Source organism: Diabrotica undecimpunctata, chromosome 1 (genome assembly GCF_040954645.1).
Source record: "Diabrotica undecimpunctata isolate CICGRU chromosome 1, icDiaUnde3, whole genome shotgun sequence".
Taxonomy (NCBI): Eukaryota; Metazoa; Arthropoda; class Insecta; order Coleoptera; family Chrysomelidae; genus Diabrotica; species Diabrotica undecimpunctata.
In genome coordinates, this window is record NC_092803.1 from 47,525,416 (window position 1) to 47,546,075 (window position 20,660).

Sequence of the window (20,660 nt, forward strand, 5' to 3'; positions counted from 1 at the left end):
GGAAAAAGGCTCATAAAAGATAAATGGAAAGAAAATAGGAAATAATTTAAAAACAACATCAAACACTAGTGAAGAAAAGTATCTGCCAAAACATAATTAAAATATGGTTAAGCATTTGTAGCGCCAATAAACAACGAATGAAAAACTGCAACACTTTTCCAAGACTTATTTTCTACTACATTAATGCGTTGGTGTATTTTTTCGTTTACATTCAGAATTATTGCTTTATGGTGCATCATTTATCTATTTTCTGCAAGAAATTTATTGATCCAGTCTTCAATCAGTGGTCTTATCAGGTCTTTGTATCTTTTATTCTTTATATTCACTAGAAAATATTTTAACGTCCTTGTCTTGTTTTGTCACCACTTACTTTTGCTTTCTTGAAGTTTTTCATTATTTTTCCCCTTCAACAACCATCTCCGATATGGATTGGAAAATATCATGGCCACACCCATACCCTTACCATCGAAGTAGTTTTGAGTTGCAACTATACTGTTTTCTTAAATAAATTAGGCAGGATATCTGTCTACTTCCGACACTCAGTGTCAGAAGTTTGTCACTGCATTTATATATTCTGAATATGTTCTTTAATTCTGTAGTTACATAATTCCAACATTTTGGCACATTATTAATTAGTCTGTAGACTGCTTCCATGTTTCTAATTCCATGACCATTATCGATCGTTGGCTAGCATATTTGCTATCATGGCTTTATCGAGAGTAGCTCTAAATAATTATGTACTTGTTCTGTTAAGACCTCGTTTACCTTGGACCTTTTCCTGTATTATAAGATGCAAAAGTTTATATTTTTTGGGGTGCCTGATAATGTGACTGTAATTATTCAAGCCTACGTATTTATATTGTATTGACTAGTTGTCTCCGCTATCTAAGAACTTCCTCGTATCTGATTCTGTTCATCCGGCTTATCTTTAGCAGTCATTTATATACCTAGAGTTCAAAGTCTTCTAAGCGTGTAATCATGGCCTCTACTCTGTTTAGAAGTATTGGAAAAATATTACAATGTGTTATTCTAACTCAAAGGTCAATACTAAAATCATGATTATATTGGACGTTTCCTATTTTTAAAAATGTTGCTCATATCCATTTTATTCGGCTTTTAATTTCTTTTTCTAAATCCAAGCTGTCATTAAAAATAATACCGAGATACATAAATTCCTTTACTCTGTCCGGTACTGCAGCTCCGACTCTAATACAATTGTCTTAACGTTGGCTTTTATTCTACACTGATCGTATGTCTATACTGTGCTATGTTTTTTCGACCTTATTTTGTGGAATGGAATCTTGGACCTTGAATGCTACATTAATGAAAAAACTGGAATCATTTGAGCTGTGGGTGTACAGAAGAATTCTGAAAATATCATGGACAGAACACGTCACAAACAAAGAGGTTCTGAGAAGGATGAACAAAGAAATGGAAATTTTAAATTCAATAAAAACAAAAAAATTGGAATATCTCGGACATATTACACGTGGAGAGAAATACACCTTGCTCCAACTGATCATGCAGGGAAAGATCCAAAAAAAGAGAAGCATAGGGAGGCGTAGAATGTCATGGCTGCGTAACCTGAGAGAGTGGTACGGATGTACATCAAATGAACTTTTCAGAGCAGCCGTCTCAAAAGTTCGAATAGCTATGATGATTGCCGACCTCCGCCGCGGAGATGGCACTTGAAGAAGAAGATCGTATGTCTGACTTATTTTGTCCATTATGAGGATTTTGAAGCTTATGACTGCAGTTCTTCTTCTTCCTATGCCGTCCCCATTAACGGAGGTTGGCGACCACATATTTTTAAAAGCTTCTCTGTCTTTTGCAACGTGGAATAATTCGTCTACAGTCATGTTTGTCCAGTCTCGAATATTTCGCAGCCATGACTTCCTCTTTCTACCTATTCCCTTTTTGCCATCGACTCTACCCTGCATGATGACCTGCAGAAGACTATATTTATTATTTCTTAGGATGTGTCCAAGGTATGCAGTCTTGCGTACTTTTATCGTTCTCAACAATTTTTTGTCTCGACCCATCCTTCTCAGCACTTCCTCACTGGTGACCCTGGCAGTCCATGGGATTCTCAACATTCTCCGGTATATCCAAAGTTCAAAGGCTTCAATCTTTTTAACTATTTGCGCTTTTAGTGTCTATGTTTCTACCCCGTACAATAGTTGCGACCAGACGTAACATTCAACAAACCTCAGTCTCAGCGCAGTATTCAGATTTTTGTCACAGAACAATTGTTTGAATTTTAAGAACGCTGCCCTTGCCATTTCTATTCGTACCCGGATCTCTTGGTCTGGATCTAATTCTGTGTTGATGTAAGCTCCCAGATATTTATATTTTGTCACTCTCTCTATTTGCTCTCCACGAAGAGTTAGTTGTTCATTATTTATTGGACTCCTTGATACTATCATAAATTTGGTCTTATCTGTGTTGATGTCAAGTCCCATTTGAATGCATTCACTATTTATTGCATCTAGGAAAGTTTGTAGTTCTTCTATACTCTCAGCCATAATTACCGTGTCATCTGCAAATCTCATGGTGTTTATGATTTCTCCACCAATTCTTATTCCCTCTTTTCTTTCCCATAAGGCTTTTCTGAATATGACCTGTGAGTACACGTTGAAAAGCGTCGGAGACAAGACGCATCCTTGCCTAACCCCTCTCGCAATCGGTATATTATTTGTTTCTATATCGTTCACCTTTACTACTGCTTTCTGGTTCCAGTATATAGCCTTAATAAACTAAGTGTCTTTTTTGTCTAAATTGATGTTTTTTAATTCATCTATTAACTTCATATGCTGCACTCGGTCAAAGGCCTTCCTAAAGTCTATGAAGCATACATATGCACTCTTGTTATATTCCCGACATTTCTGCAAGAGTACCGTCAACGCAAATAATGCCTCTCTTGTACCCATGCCTCCTCTGAAGCCAAACTGAGTTTCATCTATCTGCTCCTCACATTTCTTATAAATTCGGTTTTGAACAATTTTCAAGAGAATCTTTAAAGGTTGGCACATTAGGCTTATCAATCTATAGTCATTACATGATTTGGGATTGTTGTTTTTTGGTAGAGGTAAAAATATCGATTTAAGCCATTATTCCGGGATGTTGCCCTCTACATATATGTGTACACACGGTGACTGCAGTTAGCCATGTTATTATCTAATGTTATTCAGAATTACTCCATTCAATGCAGTGCCTTCTGTTTTCTCCATTAAGACTTCCTTAAATATTTTCTGTAAATAAAATTTTAAAAGTGTAAGTGTGAGGGTATACAGCCTTGTCTCACTTCTCTTTTTATATTTATTTCATCCAATAGTTCTTGCTTAACTTCCCACTTAATGCAACTATATATTTGTAATTTTAAACTCCTTGGGCCATAAGCTTCAGTATTTCCTGTTATCGCCCAAAATTTTTTTCTTATTTTTTACTGCATTCAATCTTATTTCCTAAACGTTCTTTAATATATTTTTTATTCTCCTCTCATATTCCTCAATGTCTTTCTCTTTGCTTAGTGTCCACTTTATTTTTTTTTGTATTCTTATTATGCCTTTTTTTGGGGTATTATTTTGCTTTTTCTTGTACACTTTTTTAATTTCAGACTAAGTTTTCCTACCAAAATATTGTGATATGTCGGTATGTCAGCATTAAAATTATTATATTTGTACTACTATTGGTTTACCCTTTTTTATACATATGTAATCTATTGATTTACGGACCACTTTTTACATATATAACCACATTGAACAGAAAAATATCAACGTATCTTCTCTTTTATTTCTTAACTATTATTATTTCTGGCCATATTTTCCATAATGTATCCCTTTACTCCTGTGTCAGTTTTCTCATTAAAATATATGATAACATTAAGCTCGTATTTCTTTGTAGGCAATAATTCATTTTTAAAATTAATATAAAGGTTTTTAATATTTTCTTTGTCATAGTCTTGTGCGGATGCATACACTTGTCATACATTCACATTTATGGTCGTTGTCTGCAGTTGTGTCGTTAATATCCTGTCTAAGAATAAGGCTACATTTGTTACATTGTTACAGTGTCCGTCTTCTTCGTCATAATTATTACTACCTCATTTTTGCGGTTTGGATTGTCTCCTTAGTAGTAGTATAATCACCTACATTTAGTTTGCCAGAGCCTTGCCATCTCATTCTCATTCCACTTATTCCAAAGATACTTGGATCTAGCCGCTTCATTTACCTAATGGTAACAGGTTATTCAGTGAGAGAAGCCGCATCCTTACGAGGTAAACGCTGTGAATTTAGAGAGCGGGGGAGTTTAGTTCTCATGGAGAAGTGGTCGGGTCCGATTACACTAGATTTACCGCACAGCGCCCCTGTTCCGTCTAACAAGGCTTTTCAGACCTGGGTTAAGAACTTTGAAAGTAGTGGTTCAACATCACAGATAAGAGGTGGCAGTGTCTAGCATACCACAGAATATTGAAGCGGTGCGAGAAACTCACAACTCTGTTGAATCTTTGGTAATCTTTGGATGAATAATAAAGCCCACTTTCATTTAGGTGGGTATGTAAATAAACAAAATGTCCACTAAGAATTACAGAAATGAACACACGACCTTTTAACAGGATGGTGCAATATGTCACACATCATGAGTGTCAATGGTTTTACTAAGAATATCATTCCGCGATCATCTTGTGAGTAAAAACGGCGATATTCCCTGGCCACCTCGTAGTCCGGACTTCTTTCTATGCAGTAAGATTCTTTGGGGGTATTTTTGAGTGTGTTTCATAGTAACTCCCAAGAACTGTCGACGTTTTAAAGGATAGAAAGCAAAGAAGTGAAAGCAATGCCTCAAGAAATGTTAGTAAATGTCGTAAACAGCTTCGTACCACTGCTGCAAGAATGTGTAGAACAAATGAAGGCCTTCAAAAGCTTCTCTGTGTACCTACGTATTTTTTATTAAATGTAATAAAAAGATATTTTTTTAGTTTGTTTGTACCGTTTCATTGAATCACCTCGTATTATGAATTTTTCGTAACTCATACATATTTCTTACAATCTGTGTATATATTTTCCTCTTTTTAGAAAATTAATTTATGTTTCTAGCTGGTTGTTAGATTCTTAGTACCCATGCGCTATTTAAGGAGTATCCGTACTTGAGATCGTTGAGTTTATTACCTATTGCCATGTTTTTTTTTAGAAAATTATATTCTAGATGGTTTCATGTTGCCTTCCTATATTATATGGTACAGTAAAATTGTGACCCCTCAGCCTACTGAAAAGATTAAATACTTTTTACTCAAGACATAAAAGAGTAAAATGTCGAGACCTTATAGTCCGCCAGGTGCGTTTCATTGTCATATTAATACACTTTGTGTTCCCGCTCACACCTCGGAGTAATGACTACAGGATGTATGGCTCGACCAGCAGGCCCTAACTTTGAACAATAGGGTTCATGTTATTTCACACGTAGCACACACGTTTTACACCGTTGAATTCCTATACCATGGTCTGACCTGTAGGCTGCGGGTATACTTATATACCAGAATATAGTTTTCATTATTTATTTTAGACAAATATATTGTAAAGTGTAACTATATATAAAAAATTTTTTGTAGGTCCCTCAAAGAGAAACCGAAACAACCCAACTTGCCAACGGTAGTGCAAATGGTATAGCAGTTTCTTCTTCTTCAGGAGGACAAGGCTGGAAAAACGAAGCTCTTCACGTACCTGCACAACAAGAGGTCAATCCAACCTTATACGAAGAATTGAAATTGGGTCAAGATGGTGCTGGATTTAAGAGACTAAAACCCTAGTATGAGGACCTAGAGGATAATGAAGGCATAGAATCTAGGTTTTAAGCAATTGTCACACGTTGTGATAGTAGGATATTAAAAGATATATAACACTTCGGGCAGTTATATAAGTCAAAGCTATTTTAAGGGTAGCGTTGCATTAGGTGACCAATTGTGGATATTTGCCCGCAAAAATTTTGTATGTAGTTCTTAGGTATTGTATACATTTATTTTAATATTTTCACAATACCTCAATAGCGTAGTGTCACTGTTAGATTTATTAAACAAATGTGATTTTTATTGTAAATTTATTAACAATTTGGTATATTATCGACGAAGTGGGAAGAATGTGTATTACTAAATAAGTTTTATATTATATAACTAAACGTAATTAAAGTGTGTAAAGAATTTGAACTGTCGTAGAGAGAAAATTATTAAAAGAGTAGTTAAAGACAGATACAAGAATACCACAATCTCCTTCTCATTCTTTGTTTTGTCTGGTACAGATTTGTCTTTGTTGTTTTTATACACCAAAATTTGTATGCGATTATTATATTTTATTTTGTGACCACATTACGCAAATATTTTACTTTGCTTCTTTTCTGATATCTTTTTAGCATTCAGATCCCAAATTGCACTTCTTTCTTCGCTGTCTTGGTGTTAATCAGTCTTCAATTTATTTTATGATTCAGCCATTCTATTTCTCTACTTTTTATAAATCATTTTTTTAATTTGGTTGTACATTCTGTATTTCTTTTGTCTTTGCTCTAATTTTTCATTAACCTTTATCACCTTTACAATATTATATTTGATTCGAAAATGGTATAAAGCAGCAAACTATTGTATCAAGTAATTTTTAACTTTAAGTTTGTTTACTATTTCTTTCACAAATTATATTAAATAATTTTAAATGATTTTGAATAAACTATATCTCCTAAAGAATATAATGGTGTTTATCAATTTATTATAGTGTGTCAATTTTAAAACTTACAATGGGCTATATCTCACGAACAAAAGCTGATATCGAAAAATGCTTGAAACCGTTTCTAGGATAGTAAGGGGGAACTAAAATGACATGAAAGAGAATTCACCCACATCAATCCCCCAGGCCCCACCCACCGCAACCAAAAAAATTTAAATTGCGAACCCCTACTTGTGTTTATCATTGAAAAGATTATAAAAACTGCTATCCAATGGTATAAATAATAATTATACAGGGTGAAGCAAATGGAAAATTTAATGAGGTTTTTGTTGAACTACAAATTTGTTAAAAATGTCAATTAAGTAAATGTTCGTTGTTTTGTAAACAATAATACATCCTATCTTTAAATTCTGCATGAACTTTGGCAAATGTTGTTCTAGTAATAGCGCGACATGCTTGCGTAATTCTTTCTCGTAATTCCCCAAGTGACGCAGGTTGAGTTTTATAAACAACTGACTTGAGGTAACCCCATAGAAAAAATTCAGGTGGCGGTAAGTCTGGTAACCTCGTTGGTCACTCAATAGGTCCTCTCCTTCCAATCCATTTGTTCGGATAATTAGTATCCAACCAGTGCCTAACTGGAGCTGCATAGTGAGGAAGTGCTCCATCTTGTTGGAAGTGCAGCAAATCTTCGTCTGGAGCTAGGTCGCCTTGATCTTCCCTTTGGTTCTCTAATTCACACACAATTAAAGGTTCGATGGTGTTTTCCAGCATATCGAGATAATGTCGCCACTTAAATTGCCTGGTATGAACAAGTGGCCAATTATAGCATCGCCTAATATTCCTGCCCAAACATTCAGTTTTTCAGGATATTGAGTGTGACCTTCTCTGAATGAATGCGGGTTCGCATCACTCCAGTACCGGCAGTTTTGTTTTTTTACATTACCATTCAGCATAAAAGTATATTCATCAGTGAATGTACTGTGCGACAAATATGAAAATGATCTCCACGTGTTCAGGTATACTGTAAACCATCGTGACAACTACCTCTGTCACGAAAACTCTCAAATAAACCAAAAATTATTGAATCTGATAGAACTAAAAAAAACAGATGTTTTCAACTTGTGCAAAAACAGCAAATTAAGTTTTTATGTAACAAAAAAAATCCGACAAGCACTTATCATTAAAAATAATACTCCGGGAGATAACATTGCAAATACAAAAGTCATAGTTTGCCGGCTGATATTAACACCCTGTATAATTATTAAACACTGATTATACAGGATCATCAACAGAATCAACAAAAACCTCATTTAATTTTCCAGTTAAGCCAAAGTTTCACAATTATTATTGCTTCACACTGTATAATTAATATTTATACCACTGGATAGCATTTTTATAGTCTTTTCAATGATGTATCACAAGTAGGGATTTGCAATTTAAACTTTTTTGGTTGTGGTGGGTGGGGCCTAGGGGGTTGATGGGAGTTCTCTTTCATGTCATTTTAGTTCCACCTTACTATCCTAGAAATGGTTTCAAGCATTTTTCGATATCAGCTTTGGTTCATGAGATATAGCCCATTGGAAGTTTTAAAATTGACACACTGTATAGATACTAGCAGTACACTTTCCATAATTGCTATGGAATTGTGGTCTTAGCTTTATAAATCCATGTATTAATCCAGGTAGATGATCGGGTGTCACCCTTTCTCCCCAGATTCCATGGGGCTAATTAGTTTACCAATGTAACGTTTGGATACTTGAAATCTACTTACCTGAAATAATTTTGTTTTAAAATGCGACATTTTATAACGTTTTTAGAGAATAAGTGGTATTTTAAAGAGTGTTGGTGGAGGCCGTCTCTCAACAGAAGAACAGTCGTTGTTTGTGGTCCCCATTTGGCTTCAAGCAAGCAAGAAAGCAATAGAAATGAACTCTTTCTGTGAGACTTGCACACCCCTCCTAAAATGGCATTGGGGTCAGTTATAATACAAAATACAATTCATTGGGGGAGAAGTGTTAATCCGTGTAAATAAGTCCACCCCAATGCTGCATGCCGTCCTCCACCTGCCCCCCCCCCCCTCCCTATAGCACACTCATGCGCTATAAAGGCTCAATCGTCATAAACGATTGCCATGTGGGAGTCCTAAGTACAAGGACCAGACACATTGATAGCTTTCCGAGTTACGCGAAGCAACGTGAGGCACTATAATAGTTTCGCTATCGTCTCTACTGACTTATCATCGAAATGCATTGCTTGCTCGGATGCCGATTCGCCACTCCCCAGATGGGCAACTCGGGTCTCGAGTATATTGGCCGTTTTCTAGATTTTGTTAGTATTCTCCTTGTGGCTTGCACCTTTTTTTATTATTTTTTTTTGTGACTGCCGCCTTTCTTGAGGGATATCTAAAAGAAAAACCATGTTATGAGAAGTACGATGCCTCAAAATGTCAAGATATCTTATTTTGTCAGTATATCTTCTTTTTATGGAGCAATAATATTATGTATACTTTATTAGGTATAAGGTATGGTTTGTTGTTTTATTCTGCTGTGCTTTCATCTATGAAACACTCAAGGCAAGATCCCGTTCGGATGGTCTTCAAGCCCAGTGGATTTTATTATTGCTTTTTCTTTTATCATCTCTCGTGCTCTTTTTTGCTTTAGATCTCTAGAGCGTTCAGCTACATATCTTGGCCCATTTGCAGCTTCTCTTAAGCTTATGTTGTATTTTGCTTGTATCTTTTTTCTGTTTGTGTTACATGTCGGTTCCCCTGCAAGAGATGTATGTGTTATTATGGATATTATGACGCTGTTTTTCAGTCATAATTTGGGTTTCGTTGCTAATTTCCTATGATTTCTCTTATTGCAGCTCTGGTTATCGCTGTTTTGTGGACTGTCACGTTTACGTGTCGTGTGAATGTTAAACCTTGGCCAGGTCTCCTAGGTATTTAGCTTCTTTCTACCATTCGATGAGACTGACTTGCACTGTTAGCTGTTCTTCTGGGTAATCTCTTTTCTTTTTGAAGACAACGGCTTAAGTCTTCTATGGATTTATGGCTATTTTTTATTAGATACTCCATTCTTCTACTGCATCCAGTGCTGTGTACAGATTTCCTATGGCTATATCCAGGTTTCTGTGTTTTAAAGCGATTTCAGTGTCGTCTGCAGCGATTTTACAGCGACTTTAAATTCTATAAAGTTTTCTGGCTTCCTCTAGTAATAACCTTTCAAAATTATTCTTCTTCGCCATGTCTGCTGTTGCAAACCTCATTCCTTGGCATGGGGTTTGTGTTATACCTCATGGAACTGGTCTTTTTCTAAATTTACATTTTTCCTAACATCAGCCTACTGGAAATGTAGAGATAAGGTGAACTTGTACTCTATAAATCAGGTGAATGTGCATTTGTCTCCAATGTTTAATGTACAAAGGCTTTATCAATGAGCTTGAAAAAATCTGCAGAACAAAAGCTGAAAGCTTATGGGTGGTAATTATGAATCTAAATTATGTATATGTTTTTTGTAGTTCCAGATAACAACAAAAATTAACAAAAAAAATCCACATTTGGAGTAAAGAGCTCGGACAGTACGGGTTAAAAATTAACAAAAAAACTAAACAATTGTAACAGATGAACAACAGATAGTCCCAAACTATGGTAGTATATCAAAGAGCTCTAAATAAGGTCACAACTTTAAAATACCTAGAAGAGCATAGAAATAGGCTATACCGTGCATTAAATATAACTTTTATAACAAAAAAAATCACCTTGGAAATAGAAAACAAATAGTTGGCAGTGTCTACCTACTAGGTACTTAATATAGAGTACCAACTTAACTCCAGTCCAGTGCTGAAGACAATGAGGATAATTCAGCTAAAATGATGTGAGTAAATAAGAGATATGACTTATATACTCACCGCTATAGAATCCTTATCTAATATTACGGCTGCATTATTTCAGAACAGCGTCTTTTAGACTATCCAAGGTTCAACCGCGTTTAATAATGCATGATCTTAACCTAAGGTCAGTAGTAACCCTAAGCTCTGAATAGCATATTAATAAAGTAAGAAACGCAACAAACTAGATTACAATAACTTACAATAATATATGGTCCAGATATTTGATTACAATGTTTCGCCCTAGGGAATAACAAAAACGACAAATATTCTATCATTAACAATCTACCTTATGTGTTGCAGATTATCTAGATTCCTTGTAACCATAACGTTCTGTTGACAAATAAGCCCGTTAATAAAATATTGGTTAACAAACTTACGCTATTGTAGAAAAATTACCGTCTTTATTGAAGTTAGGCACTACTTGGCTAAATTTGGCTGTACTTTTACTTGCACTTTTCGATTAGAAAGGTGAAGCTCGCGACGAGCATTCTTTTGCTATCAATCTATATCTATGTTTCATTTTGTTTATTTTTTATATCTTTATAAGTGTTTGTTTGATTTGCCAAAAATTTAATTTATGCCAAGTCCTATATAGTATACGCTTTCACAATCAATGTTTTTTAAAGATAAATTGTTATCAGAGTTTACAAGCCGTATTTCTGGCGGAATTTCTTATCACGTACGTTTCGTCTGCAAATGCAGCAGACATTATCAAAGGCGGTGCGGTATAAGATCTAGACATGACCCCGTATCGTTCTCTTCAAGCACTTATTATCAGTAACGTATAGCAGATCATTCATAGAATAACAGATTTTTAAAAAGAAGTTTTTTTAAAATAAAAAATCCTAGCACCACATATTCCTACAGATATTATCTGGATTATGGTCCAAAAATAACTTGCACCAGTTCTTTAGGAGATGCAGACATATCAACAATGTATACATATTGTACAGCGCATTTTTTTTAAGTGACTATATAGTTATATTATGGTAAAGGTCACACCTTCCAATGATGCATATTATTTTATAGTTTATAAAACAAGATATTGCTGGTCATAAAACTGTAGTATGCCTTACTGTTTATTTTTCTATATACTTTCTGTTATACTCTTTTCTTTAATTCCCCCAATTCCGTGGCAGCTTTACTTCTTTCATTCATTCCCTATATTTTTTCACGAAGTGGCAACGTCTTCGTGAGTTAAAAGTAAATTCCAATTCTAATACCGCATATATGATCTCGGAGTAAATTTATTTTTATTTGAAATCATTTGAACAAATAGTACTATATTATACTTTTAGTCATGCAAAATTCATTGATATTTAGATATTTAAGAATAGTTTCTATTTTTCAAACATACACACATCAATTCGTATATTATATGGCTAAAGCAAACCACGTCCACTTAGTTACTTTTCTATGCTTAAAATTGCATTCTGCTTCCTGTAATAATAGCAATATCTAAGTTTTTACCCTATAAGAGAACTTAAACATAAAACAAGTTAATTCCATATGATCACTTAAAAAAATATGCGGGACGTATACGTCAATGACTCACGATATGTTTTATTAGCTAAGAAAAACCAAAAAAAAATTAATAATCCACACTTGTGTGTGTAAAAGAGTGTGTATTTAGATAAGTACACTTACATGTGCCTTCAAAGTAGTATAAAAATAAACTATCGAAATATTGTGTAGAAAAATATTATTTCTTGTACATAATTTTTAAAAATTTGTAAGATATGTAAACACAAGTAGCATAAATAGAATAAAATTTATCACAGAGGGATGAAATTTTGTTTTTTTTTTATTGCTAATACCTTTATTTTAGAAACAAATATTTTGAGTTAATTTAAACCAATTTTATAGCTAAAACCGGCTTTAAGGAGTACAAGACAATAACATAAACATCTCAAGAACAACAGGTCATCCTAAATCAATGGCATTCCTGCAGAGAAAAGCTCCTCAAACTCAGAGTAAATATCCTCATAGATCATATCTACAGAATTACATATTGCCAAAGTTTGAAATAACACAGGTTCCTAAAGATTTGGGAAAAAATAAACACGTATTTTCTAATTGTAAATTAAGTTTATGTTATTAACTAGATAAAGGCAATTAAGTCTACATATAAAGGTTTATAATGTATTTTTATAGAACAGAAAGAGGTCCGTGATCTTCGACGGCACGTAAATTTGGTCTTGCAATAAGCCTTTGGACTGTTTCTAAGTCGATCTCACGAAATTTTTAAAAATTTTTCGCCTTAGCTGAACTTCACTTTGCACTTCCCAGCCATTATTATACACCATTCGACTCAAAACAGCCAAAAAATCTTCTATAAGCCTCGCTTGAAGCACCTTTGTAGAGTTGTTGCGCTTGGGAACAAAATTTATATTTTGAGCAATTAACCAATCTGTCGTTCTCCTGGCGTAATGGCATGACACTAGGTCGGGTCCAACTGTGATTTCATTGTTGGGGTGATGGGTATTTATAAATTGAACAAGTTTTGTAAGACACTAGTGTTGCCCAAATGCAAGAACAAGACGAGACTTAGACAGTCTTGGTCTTGGTATTGCGCCAATACACCTGGTCTTGGTATTGCACTTCCGGTCTTGGTCTTGGTCTTGGTCCTGCAGCAAGAGTCTTGCAAGTCTTGCAGTTACCCATTAGCCTACTGCTATTTATTAAAGAACATTATCTGCCTAGAAAGAGATTGATGGACATGATGGGCAAAAAATCCACATACATGTATCAAGGGCACAGATTTTTTAGGTGATAAGATAACAAACTATAATCCACTTATTAAAGCAAAATAAATGTTTTTACCAATCTTATCTCTACTTTTATATAAAAAACTAACTTGAAAAAATAAAGAATAGTTAAAAAAGCAATGGTAATCAAAAGAAGTTATTTTAAATTAAGGAGATCCTACTTAATAAATACATTAATTTACCAAAATAAAGTAGTAGGTACATAATATATGTAATTGGTAATAAGGTTATAAGTATATTTTTTTACATGTCCACTTTTTCTAGCGGTTATTAAAAAGCTTGTGATATCTCCACCGAATTTTGGTTTTTCAGGAAGAAATATTTGTAATTCCTTTTTGTGAAAAGATATTAGATGCTTCCTTAAATCTGAAGTGTTTCTGTTGATCATTCTCATTTCAACCTTTCTATGTAGGCAAGGATTAAATGAAAAACAATTATTACATTATACTCAAAGGAAAGCTCAATTGGGAATGAAGTTTAGTGAAGTCGAAAAAGTAACTACTATATTACTATAATCGTTACTATCCAATACCCTAAGTATCTAATAACAAACCGAGAATTATATATCGTTACTTCGTTATTCTAAATACTTCGGTATTTTGTTTACACGGTAGGCGACATTATCTGTTATTAATTTGTCTCGGTACTTTTGAATATTAGCCGCGCTCTTTCAGCAAATTTTGTTTAACCGAATGATCTCATCGCACACTCAGCAGAAACAATTTATAGTCTTAGGCCGATAAGATTTGTTTATTTAGATTCCTCCTGACTAAATTATAATGGGAAAAAAATTGAATTATTAAGTGGGTGTTCGTAACAATTATATTTTTTATTAGCTAGGATGACGTATTTTAAATAATATCGATACGATATTACTATCGGCGTCGCAATGCAAGAAGATTATTTTTATGATTAGTGGGCGGCTTTTTTTAAAATATGGACAATTAATTTCAGAGCGAAGAAGTCGTCTGCTGGAAAAGAATGTACAAAATATTTTATTTTTACATTGTAATTATGACCTCTGAGCACGTGTCAAATGTGTTTTTTTAATGAATATTTTGATTCGGTATGTATGTTTATGGTATTGTTTGTAATGCGCATAAGTCCAGTTTTTCAAATTTTTATTACATATTTTTTTGCGTCTCATAGAGTCTTTAATCATATATCCGAACTACTATACTCGCTAAAACCACACTCAGTCCTAAGTGCAAGACGCAAAAGTCTCGCAAGCTCAGTCTTGGTCTTGGTCTTGCTAAAATTAGACGGTCTTGGTCTTGGTCTTGGTGTTGCAAAAACGCAAGAACAAGACCAAGACCGATTTTGGGCAACACTATAAGACACCTGTCAACGTAATTGCCAGCATTGAGATCAAACGACTGTGAAACACCAGCTTCTGAGATAGCACACCATACCAAAATTTTATCGACAAATTTCACTTTTCCCTTAAACCTAATCTCGTCGGTGTCTCTTGTACATTGCGTGTATAAAATCCGTCGTTGCCCTTATTTCGGAATTGGATAAAGTAAAACACTTTTATCATCACCAATGAGAATTTTACCAGAAAAATGAATACGTCTCAATGCATGGCAACATCTAGGAATTTTTTCTAACTGGGCTGGTGTGTACTTAGGAGCTTTTTTTCTTTTATGTCTTTTTAGATTATTTCTAGAAATTGTTCTACTTACAGTCATTCGTGAAACATATCTTCGGCCAAGAGTTCGCAAATACTTTTCAAATTGGTTCTTCATACTCTGAATTAATCTCTGCTTCCGAGCAGGAGTTAAAACACCTTGTCTTCCACTTTTGGTCAAATTAAGGCATGGTATACCATTTTCGTACTCTTTAATTGTCTGGTAAATCGTTGACAGAGAAATATTTTAAGCACTAAAAATTCAATATTGCGTTTTGGTACATGACCAACTAAACGATAAATGAGAAGGTGGTGTTCAAAAAAGGATTTGTCACAATAAATCACATGTTTAGATTTTAGTGTCATTTGAAAACTAATTTTGTCGTATGGTTTTTCACATATGAAATATAGGTAGCGGAACAAAACAAGTTTTGTCCACCATAAGTTATTAATCAGAAAAGGTTTAGTCACAACCAGCCAATCACAGGACACCATTTGCCCTACCCATGACGTTCTGTTGTTTGAGGTTAGGAGTTTTCACAATGTTTTGTTTAGCTTCATTGTTACCGTATCGCAGAGCTAGTAGTGCTTACTTTAATATTAATTAGGATGAGTGAAGTTATTGATGACTCTTTTGTAAGTGTGGAAGATGGAAATTATTATAGCTCTAGGAAGAGGACTTTAAATCCACGAAAAACAGAATTGGCAAAGAAGAAAAGAATAACCCAACCTAAAAGATACAATACCTTCAACCCGTGCTCACATTCCTCTAAAAGGTTTTCGTGTAAAAGCTTTACTCCCAGTGATTGTTCTCATGTGAGAAAAAACTTGCTATCTGTGCCCAATAAAACTGCACAGGGTAACTTCATTTCAAGTCATGTGTCCATTCCAAACATCAAAAGAAGAAGGCCACGAAATACAAGCAACGAGGCACGGCCTAACTCTTGTTCTGTTGAGTACACTTTGATTAAGCAAAACACAAAAATTATCAAGGTATGTAAGAAGTTTTTTATGTCAGTGATGATAGTCAAACCTACCAGATTAAGCAACATTATAAAATGTATTCGTAAGGGGAAACGTCTAAATGAGAATAAGGGGCGCGACCGCAAATCAGCGAAGACAGCTGGCAAAAAGGTACGTGTAAGAGATTTCATAAAAAAGTTAAGAGGTAAAGAAACACATTATTCTAGAAATAATTCAAAGCGCATCTATTTCGATCAGGACATGAACATCACAAAAGTATGGATAATAATGTATAATAATTTACAAGATGAAATCTTGAAAAAAGTATCAAAAACGATGTTCCGAAGAATTTAACCTTTAATATTGGATTTCGCTCCCCAGCGTCTGAAATTAGTTACTGCTACAAAATGAAACATTTCATTAAAACCACAAAAGATCCAGCTAAGAAGATTGAGTACATGACCAACAAGCGAGTTCACGCAATTCGTGCAGCAGCATTTTATAAGGCTATGAAAAAAGAAGAGTCTGGTTCACTCACTATGTGCTTCGACTTACAGCAGATTCAACCGTTACCAAAATCACTAATTCAAGAAGCATATGACTTTAGGCAAATTGGATGATACTGTTTATGTGTTGTTGGAATTAACGGAAAGGACCCGACATTTTATATGTGGACAGAAGATGAAGCTGGAAAGGGTTCTACTGCGATCTCTTCAGCTCTTTTGCAACACCTTCAAAGCCTTGATCTACCTGAAAATGTTACATTAATCAGACTTTTTTGTGATGGGTGAACAGACACCACAATTACATTTCCGGTGAGAAGACACAGCTTTCTTCCTGCCGACCGAGTGTTTGGACGAGTGAAAAAATTGTTGCGTAAACAGCTAACATCATCCACAAAGAAACCTATATCGATGTATACAAATCAGTTGGAATAGTAAAACTACTGGGAAAAGATTGGAAACTGTTTGACACCAAAAGTCTTTTATCAACAGAAAAAGGCTGTTTTAGGCGTCTGGACGGTATCTCAGACTGCAAGAGAATTTTCATTAAAAGAGAAGTTGTTAATCGACAAACTAAACTCTTGGTCAGAGGCCTAATGAACTTTGTGTTTAAATGTGAGACGGAGGCATGGAAATCTCTTTAAAAGAAAGGTTGGCTTGCTAAAAAATGCGCCTTATTAGATAGATGAGTTGCCACTCGGTGACAGCATACCTCCAGCCAAAAAGAAATATGTTGACAAGCTTTTGACGCAGATCTTTGGGGAAGAATGGAAGGACGATCAAACACTATATTGGTATCTTCGTATCGTTTATAACAACGTCCCTGGAACAGAAGAAGCTGACCATGATGAAGAAAACTGTGACTGTCTAGAGGAAGATGTTGGGATGCACGTTTGAGTTTTGAATTTTATACATTTAACTTTTGATTTTACCCTCATAAGTCATAAAGGTATTGCTGTTTATATCAAATTCATTGTTTTGTAAGTTCATTTTTTGACCTATACCTATCTACATGATCAATCAAAAGAGGATTAGTCCTCATAGAGTTTATTCAAAAGAAGTTTGGTCCATACCGGTCGATCAAAATGCGTTTAGTCCAGTGAATAAACCTATTTTTTATAAAATAAGCACATAATATTTTACTTTTCTATTTATTTTTAGTGTCCAAAACTACAAATCTATCATTAGAAAAAAAATTGTCATAACCACAAACATGGAAAATAAAGCAATAGTTTTTTTGATTTTCTGAACATTTTTCTAGTGTGACAAATCTTTTTTTGAACGCCACCTCCTCAAATACTTTGACGAATATTAAGTTTGTACGACATCTTAACGAACCGTATTAGTCAAAACTGACATTGATTATATCGTTTAAATTCATCGAGTTAGAATCTATGGAGAGGGCATCACGTGACTAAAAACGACCTCACTTCGGACATATTGTTAAGATTGTTTTGACACTTTCGACAGATCGTATATGTTTGCTTACGTTTGTTGTTTTTCGAATATTTTTAGTTTTATAATACTTTTATAGAAACTGTAATAATATATTGTGATAGTGCATAATAATGATTTCTTATTCTCAACGTAGTTGCAGTAACAGAAGCAATGTTAATAAAAAATCTTCAGGATTAACGTTCCATAGGTTAGTATACAAATATGTAAACAAAGTAATGGCCCGTACCCCGTACTTCAGAGAATAAATTAATAGTATTTGACTGTATTAATTTATCTTTATGTATAATATATCGTGTTTTTAGTGTTTACCGCGGGATAAATAAATCATAGTTTATTAAAAATGTATTGCACTTTTTTAGATTATGATTAAATCTTCTGAATAACTAGTCATATTTTTATAGTAGTTTTAATATTATTGAGTCCGGCCATGATCCCACCGCCATATTGGTATCATCGTTAGCCACGCCTACCTACGCCGTTTTTAATACACACGTTAATATGCTCATAGCTTCTCCATAGATTCTCCATTGATGTTTAAATTGTTTACTAACTTTGGTTTCCAATGGCAAGTTGATCCAATGCTCCCTACTAATAATACTTTTAAATCTAAAATTTCCGAAAACTTTAGGGACATACGTTAAACAATAAATACCAGAAACATGTTGCACTGGAGTTATCTACCGACTACACAAAAAAAAAGGTATACTAGAGTGCAAAAATTACAGAAATATATAAGGTAATTCAGGGTGATATGGTGAATCAGGTGAAATGGTGAAATGTTTTATTTCTTTTCCCGGTATACAGATGTCTCTGTAAATCTAAATGCCGACAATTTATTATTATTTATGCAGCGAGCACGTTGTAAAAACCAGCCCTGTTTTAAAAAGCTTAAGTAATTTGTGCAAAACTGTTTCCGGTGCACAATAATTTTTATATAATGCAATTTGTAGACGTTGCTTTATGTAGCTTAGTCCGCGAGGTATTTTTCGATATATTCTGCCTTATTAGACTGTTTATAGGTATACAACATAACCTAGAAATCGTTGCCTTATACATTAAGAACTTCTTGCCGTGTTATTCACCATTTCACCCATGGTAAATGGGAGAAACAGTGAACTCAGGCAAGGGCGATATGATGAAGGCCTTTTCTAGATTACGTATTGGCAGCAAAGGGATCTTAGAGCGGAGCTGCAATAACATCCGGTAAAAAGGGTGAAACCATATCTGTACTCGCTTGCTGCAGTTGAGAGAGTATGCTTTTACGTCCATCATGTGTTTTAAAGGACGGTATGCTACCTAGTTCCATAATTTTCATGTCACAAAAGTCAGCGTACGACACTTTCCTTCTGTGGCTAAGAAACCAATTTGCACCAAGGAAGCCTAAGGGAATAGTCGTGCTCATTTTGGATGGACATAGCTCTTATTGCCGCAGTATGAAAATATCAGCCACATGACCCATTATCTGCAGCCACTTGCCAGAGCATTTTTTAAAGCTTAAAATCCTATTATTACAATGCTTATAATTCCTACAATAAAATAAATCCAAATAGAAAAAGTTCGTGACTAGTGTTTGGAAAACTTCGTACGAAGGCATGGGTACAAGCAGCTACGACAGACAACGTAATATTGGGATTCAGAAGTACAGGAATCATTCCGTTTAATCCTGATGCTGTCCCCGAATATGCCATTTTAACATCAGATTCACATCAACAACAAAAAAACAAGGAGCGACGTAAAAGTATACCTACTTCACCTCAACCAGGTTATTCGCACTGGCAGAAAATCACGAATTCCTCAGAAAAATCAACAGCAGAAGTAGATAAAGATCAGAAACATAAAGGCAGGCAAACATCATTACAACTGGGCTATGCGGAAAATCTACAGGAAATTATGTATTCTTCATTGGAAGCACTAGATCTGACTTTAATACTGGCAACAGAAAAATGTTTAACAACCCCTGGAAAACTTCTGGATCACATTTCGCCAATACCTATTCTAGATAGTTACATTTGCAACAAAGAATTTTAAGGCTCTAGCTGAGATTTTAAGTTCTCCAGAAAACATCGCCAACCTACGAAACAGAATACGAGAAAACAAAACAATTGAGTCAGTGAAGAATGGGCCAAATGCTAAAAGGAAGGTCATAAGCAAAAACAGTAATCAAAGAGACTACCAAAGGAAATACTAAAACCAAGCAACCTAAGAAACGAAAAGCGTGTACCACTGACACCGAATCCGACTTATTGCTGAATATTAACTTGCAAGTGTGGTGAACTGTACAGTTACACTTAAAAGAACGTAGATTGAATGAAATGTATTAGCTGCCAGGGTATGTGAAGCTGTCAACACGTTCAAAGATATGACTTCCAAATGCTGTTTTCCGTTCCTCATTTGCTATAGGATCCTTAGTAACCATCATGTACTTGGTTTTGTCTTCGTTGATGACTAGACCGACCTGTTTCGCCACCGTTTCCAATTCTAGGAAATTTTGCTTAGCATTTCGCTTGCTACGCCCTATTATGTTAATGTTATCAGCGTATGCTAAGATTTATATCGATCTATTGTAAATAGTACCATCATCATCATCATCAGTGGCGTTACAGCTCTTTATGAGCCAAAGCCTTCTTCAGAACAATCCTCCATTCGCCCCTGTCTCTGGCAACTCTTCTCCATGCTCTAATTCCGATAGACTTCAAATCATTTTCTAGGTTGTCTTGGTACCTAAGTCTCGGTCTTC

General features: G+C 34.7%; 1 protein-coding gene across 4 annotated transcripts in view; it reads left to right on the forward strand.

Moving 5' to 3' along the window:
- LOC140448853 (Ig-like and fibronectin type-III domain-containing protein 2) overlaps positions 1 to 12,386 on the forward strand; it is a 1,058,385-nt gene extending 1,045,999 nt beyond the window's left edge. For all 4 annotated transcript variants that reach the window (XM_072541975.1, XM_072541985.1, XM_072541976.1 and 1 more), the window contains one exon: positions 5,609 to 12,386. In XM_072541975.1, the coding sequence (XP_072398076.1) occupies positions 5,609 to 5,806 (198 nt within the window). In that variant the 3' untranslated portion in view covers positions 5,807 to 12,386. The remainder of the gene's footprint in view (positions 1 to 5,608) is intronic.
- The last annotated feature ends 8,274 nt before the right edge of the window (positions 12,387 to 20,660 follow it).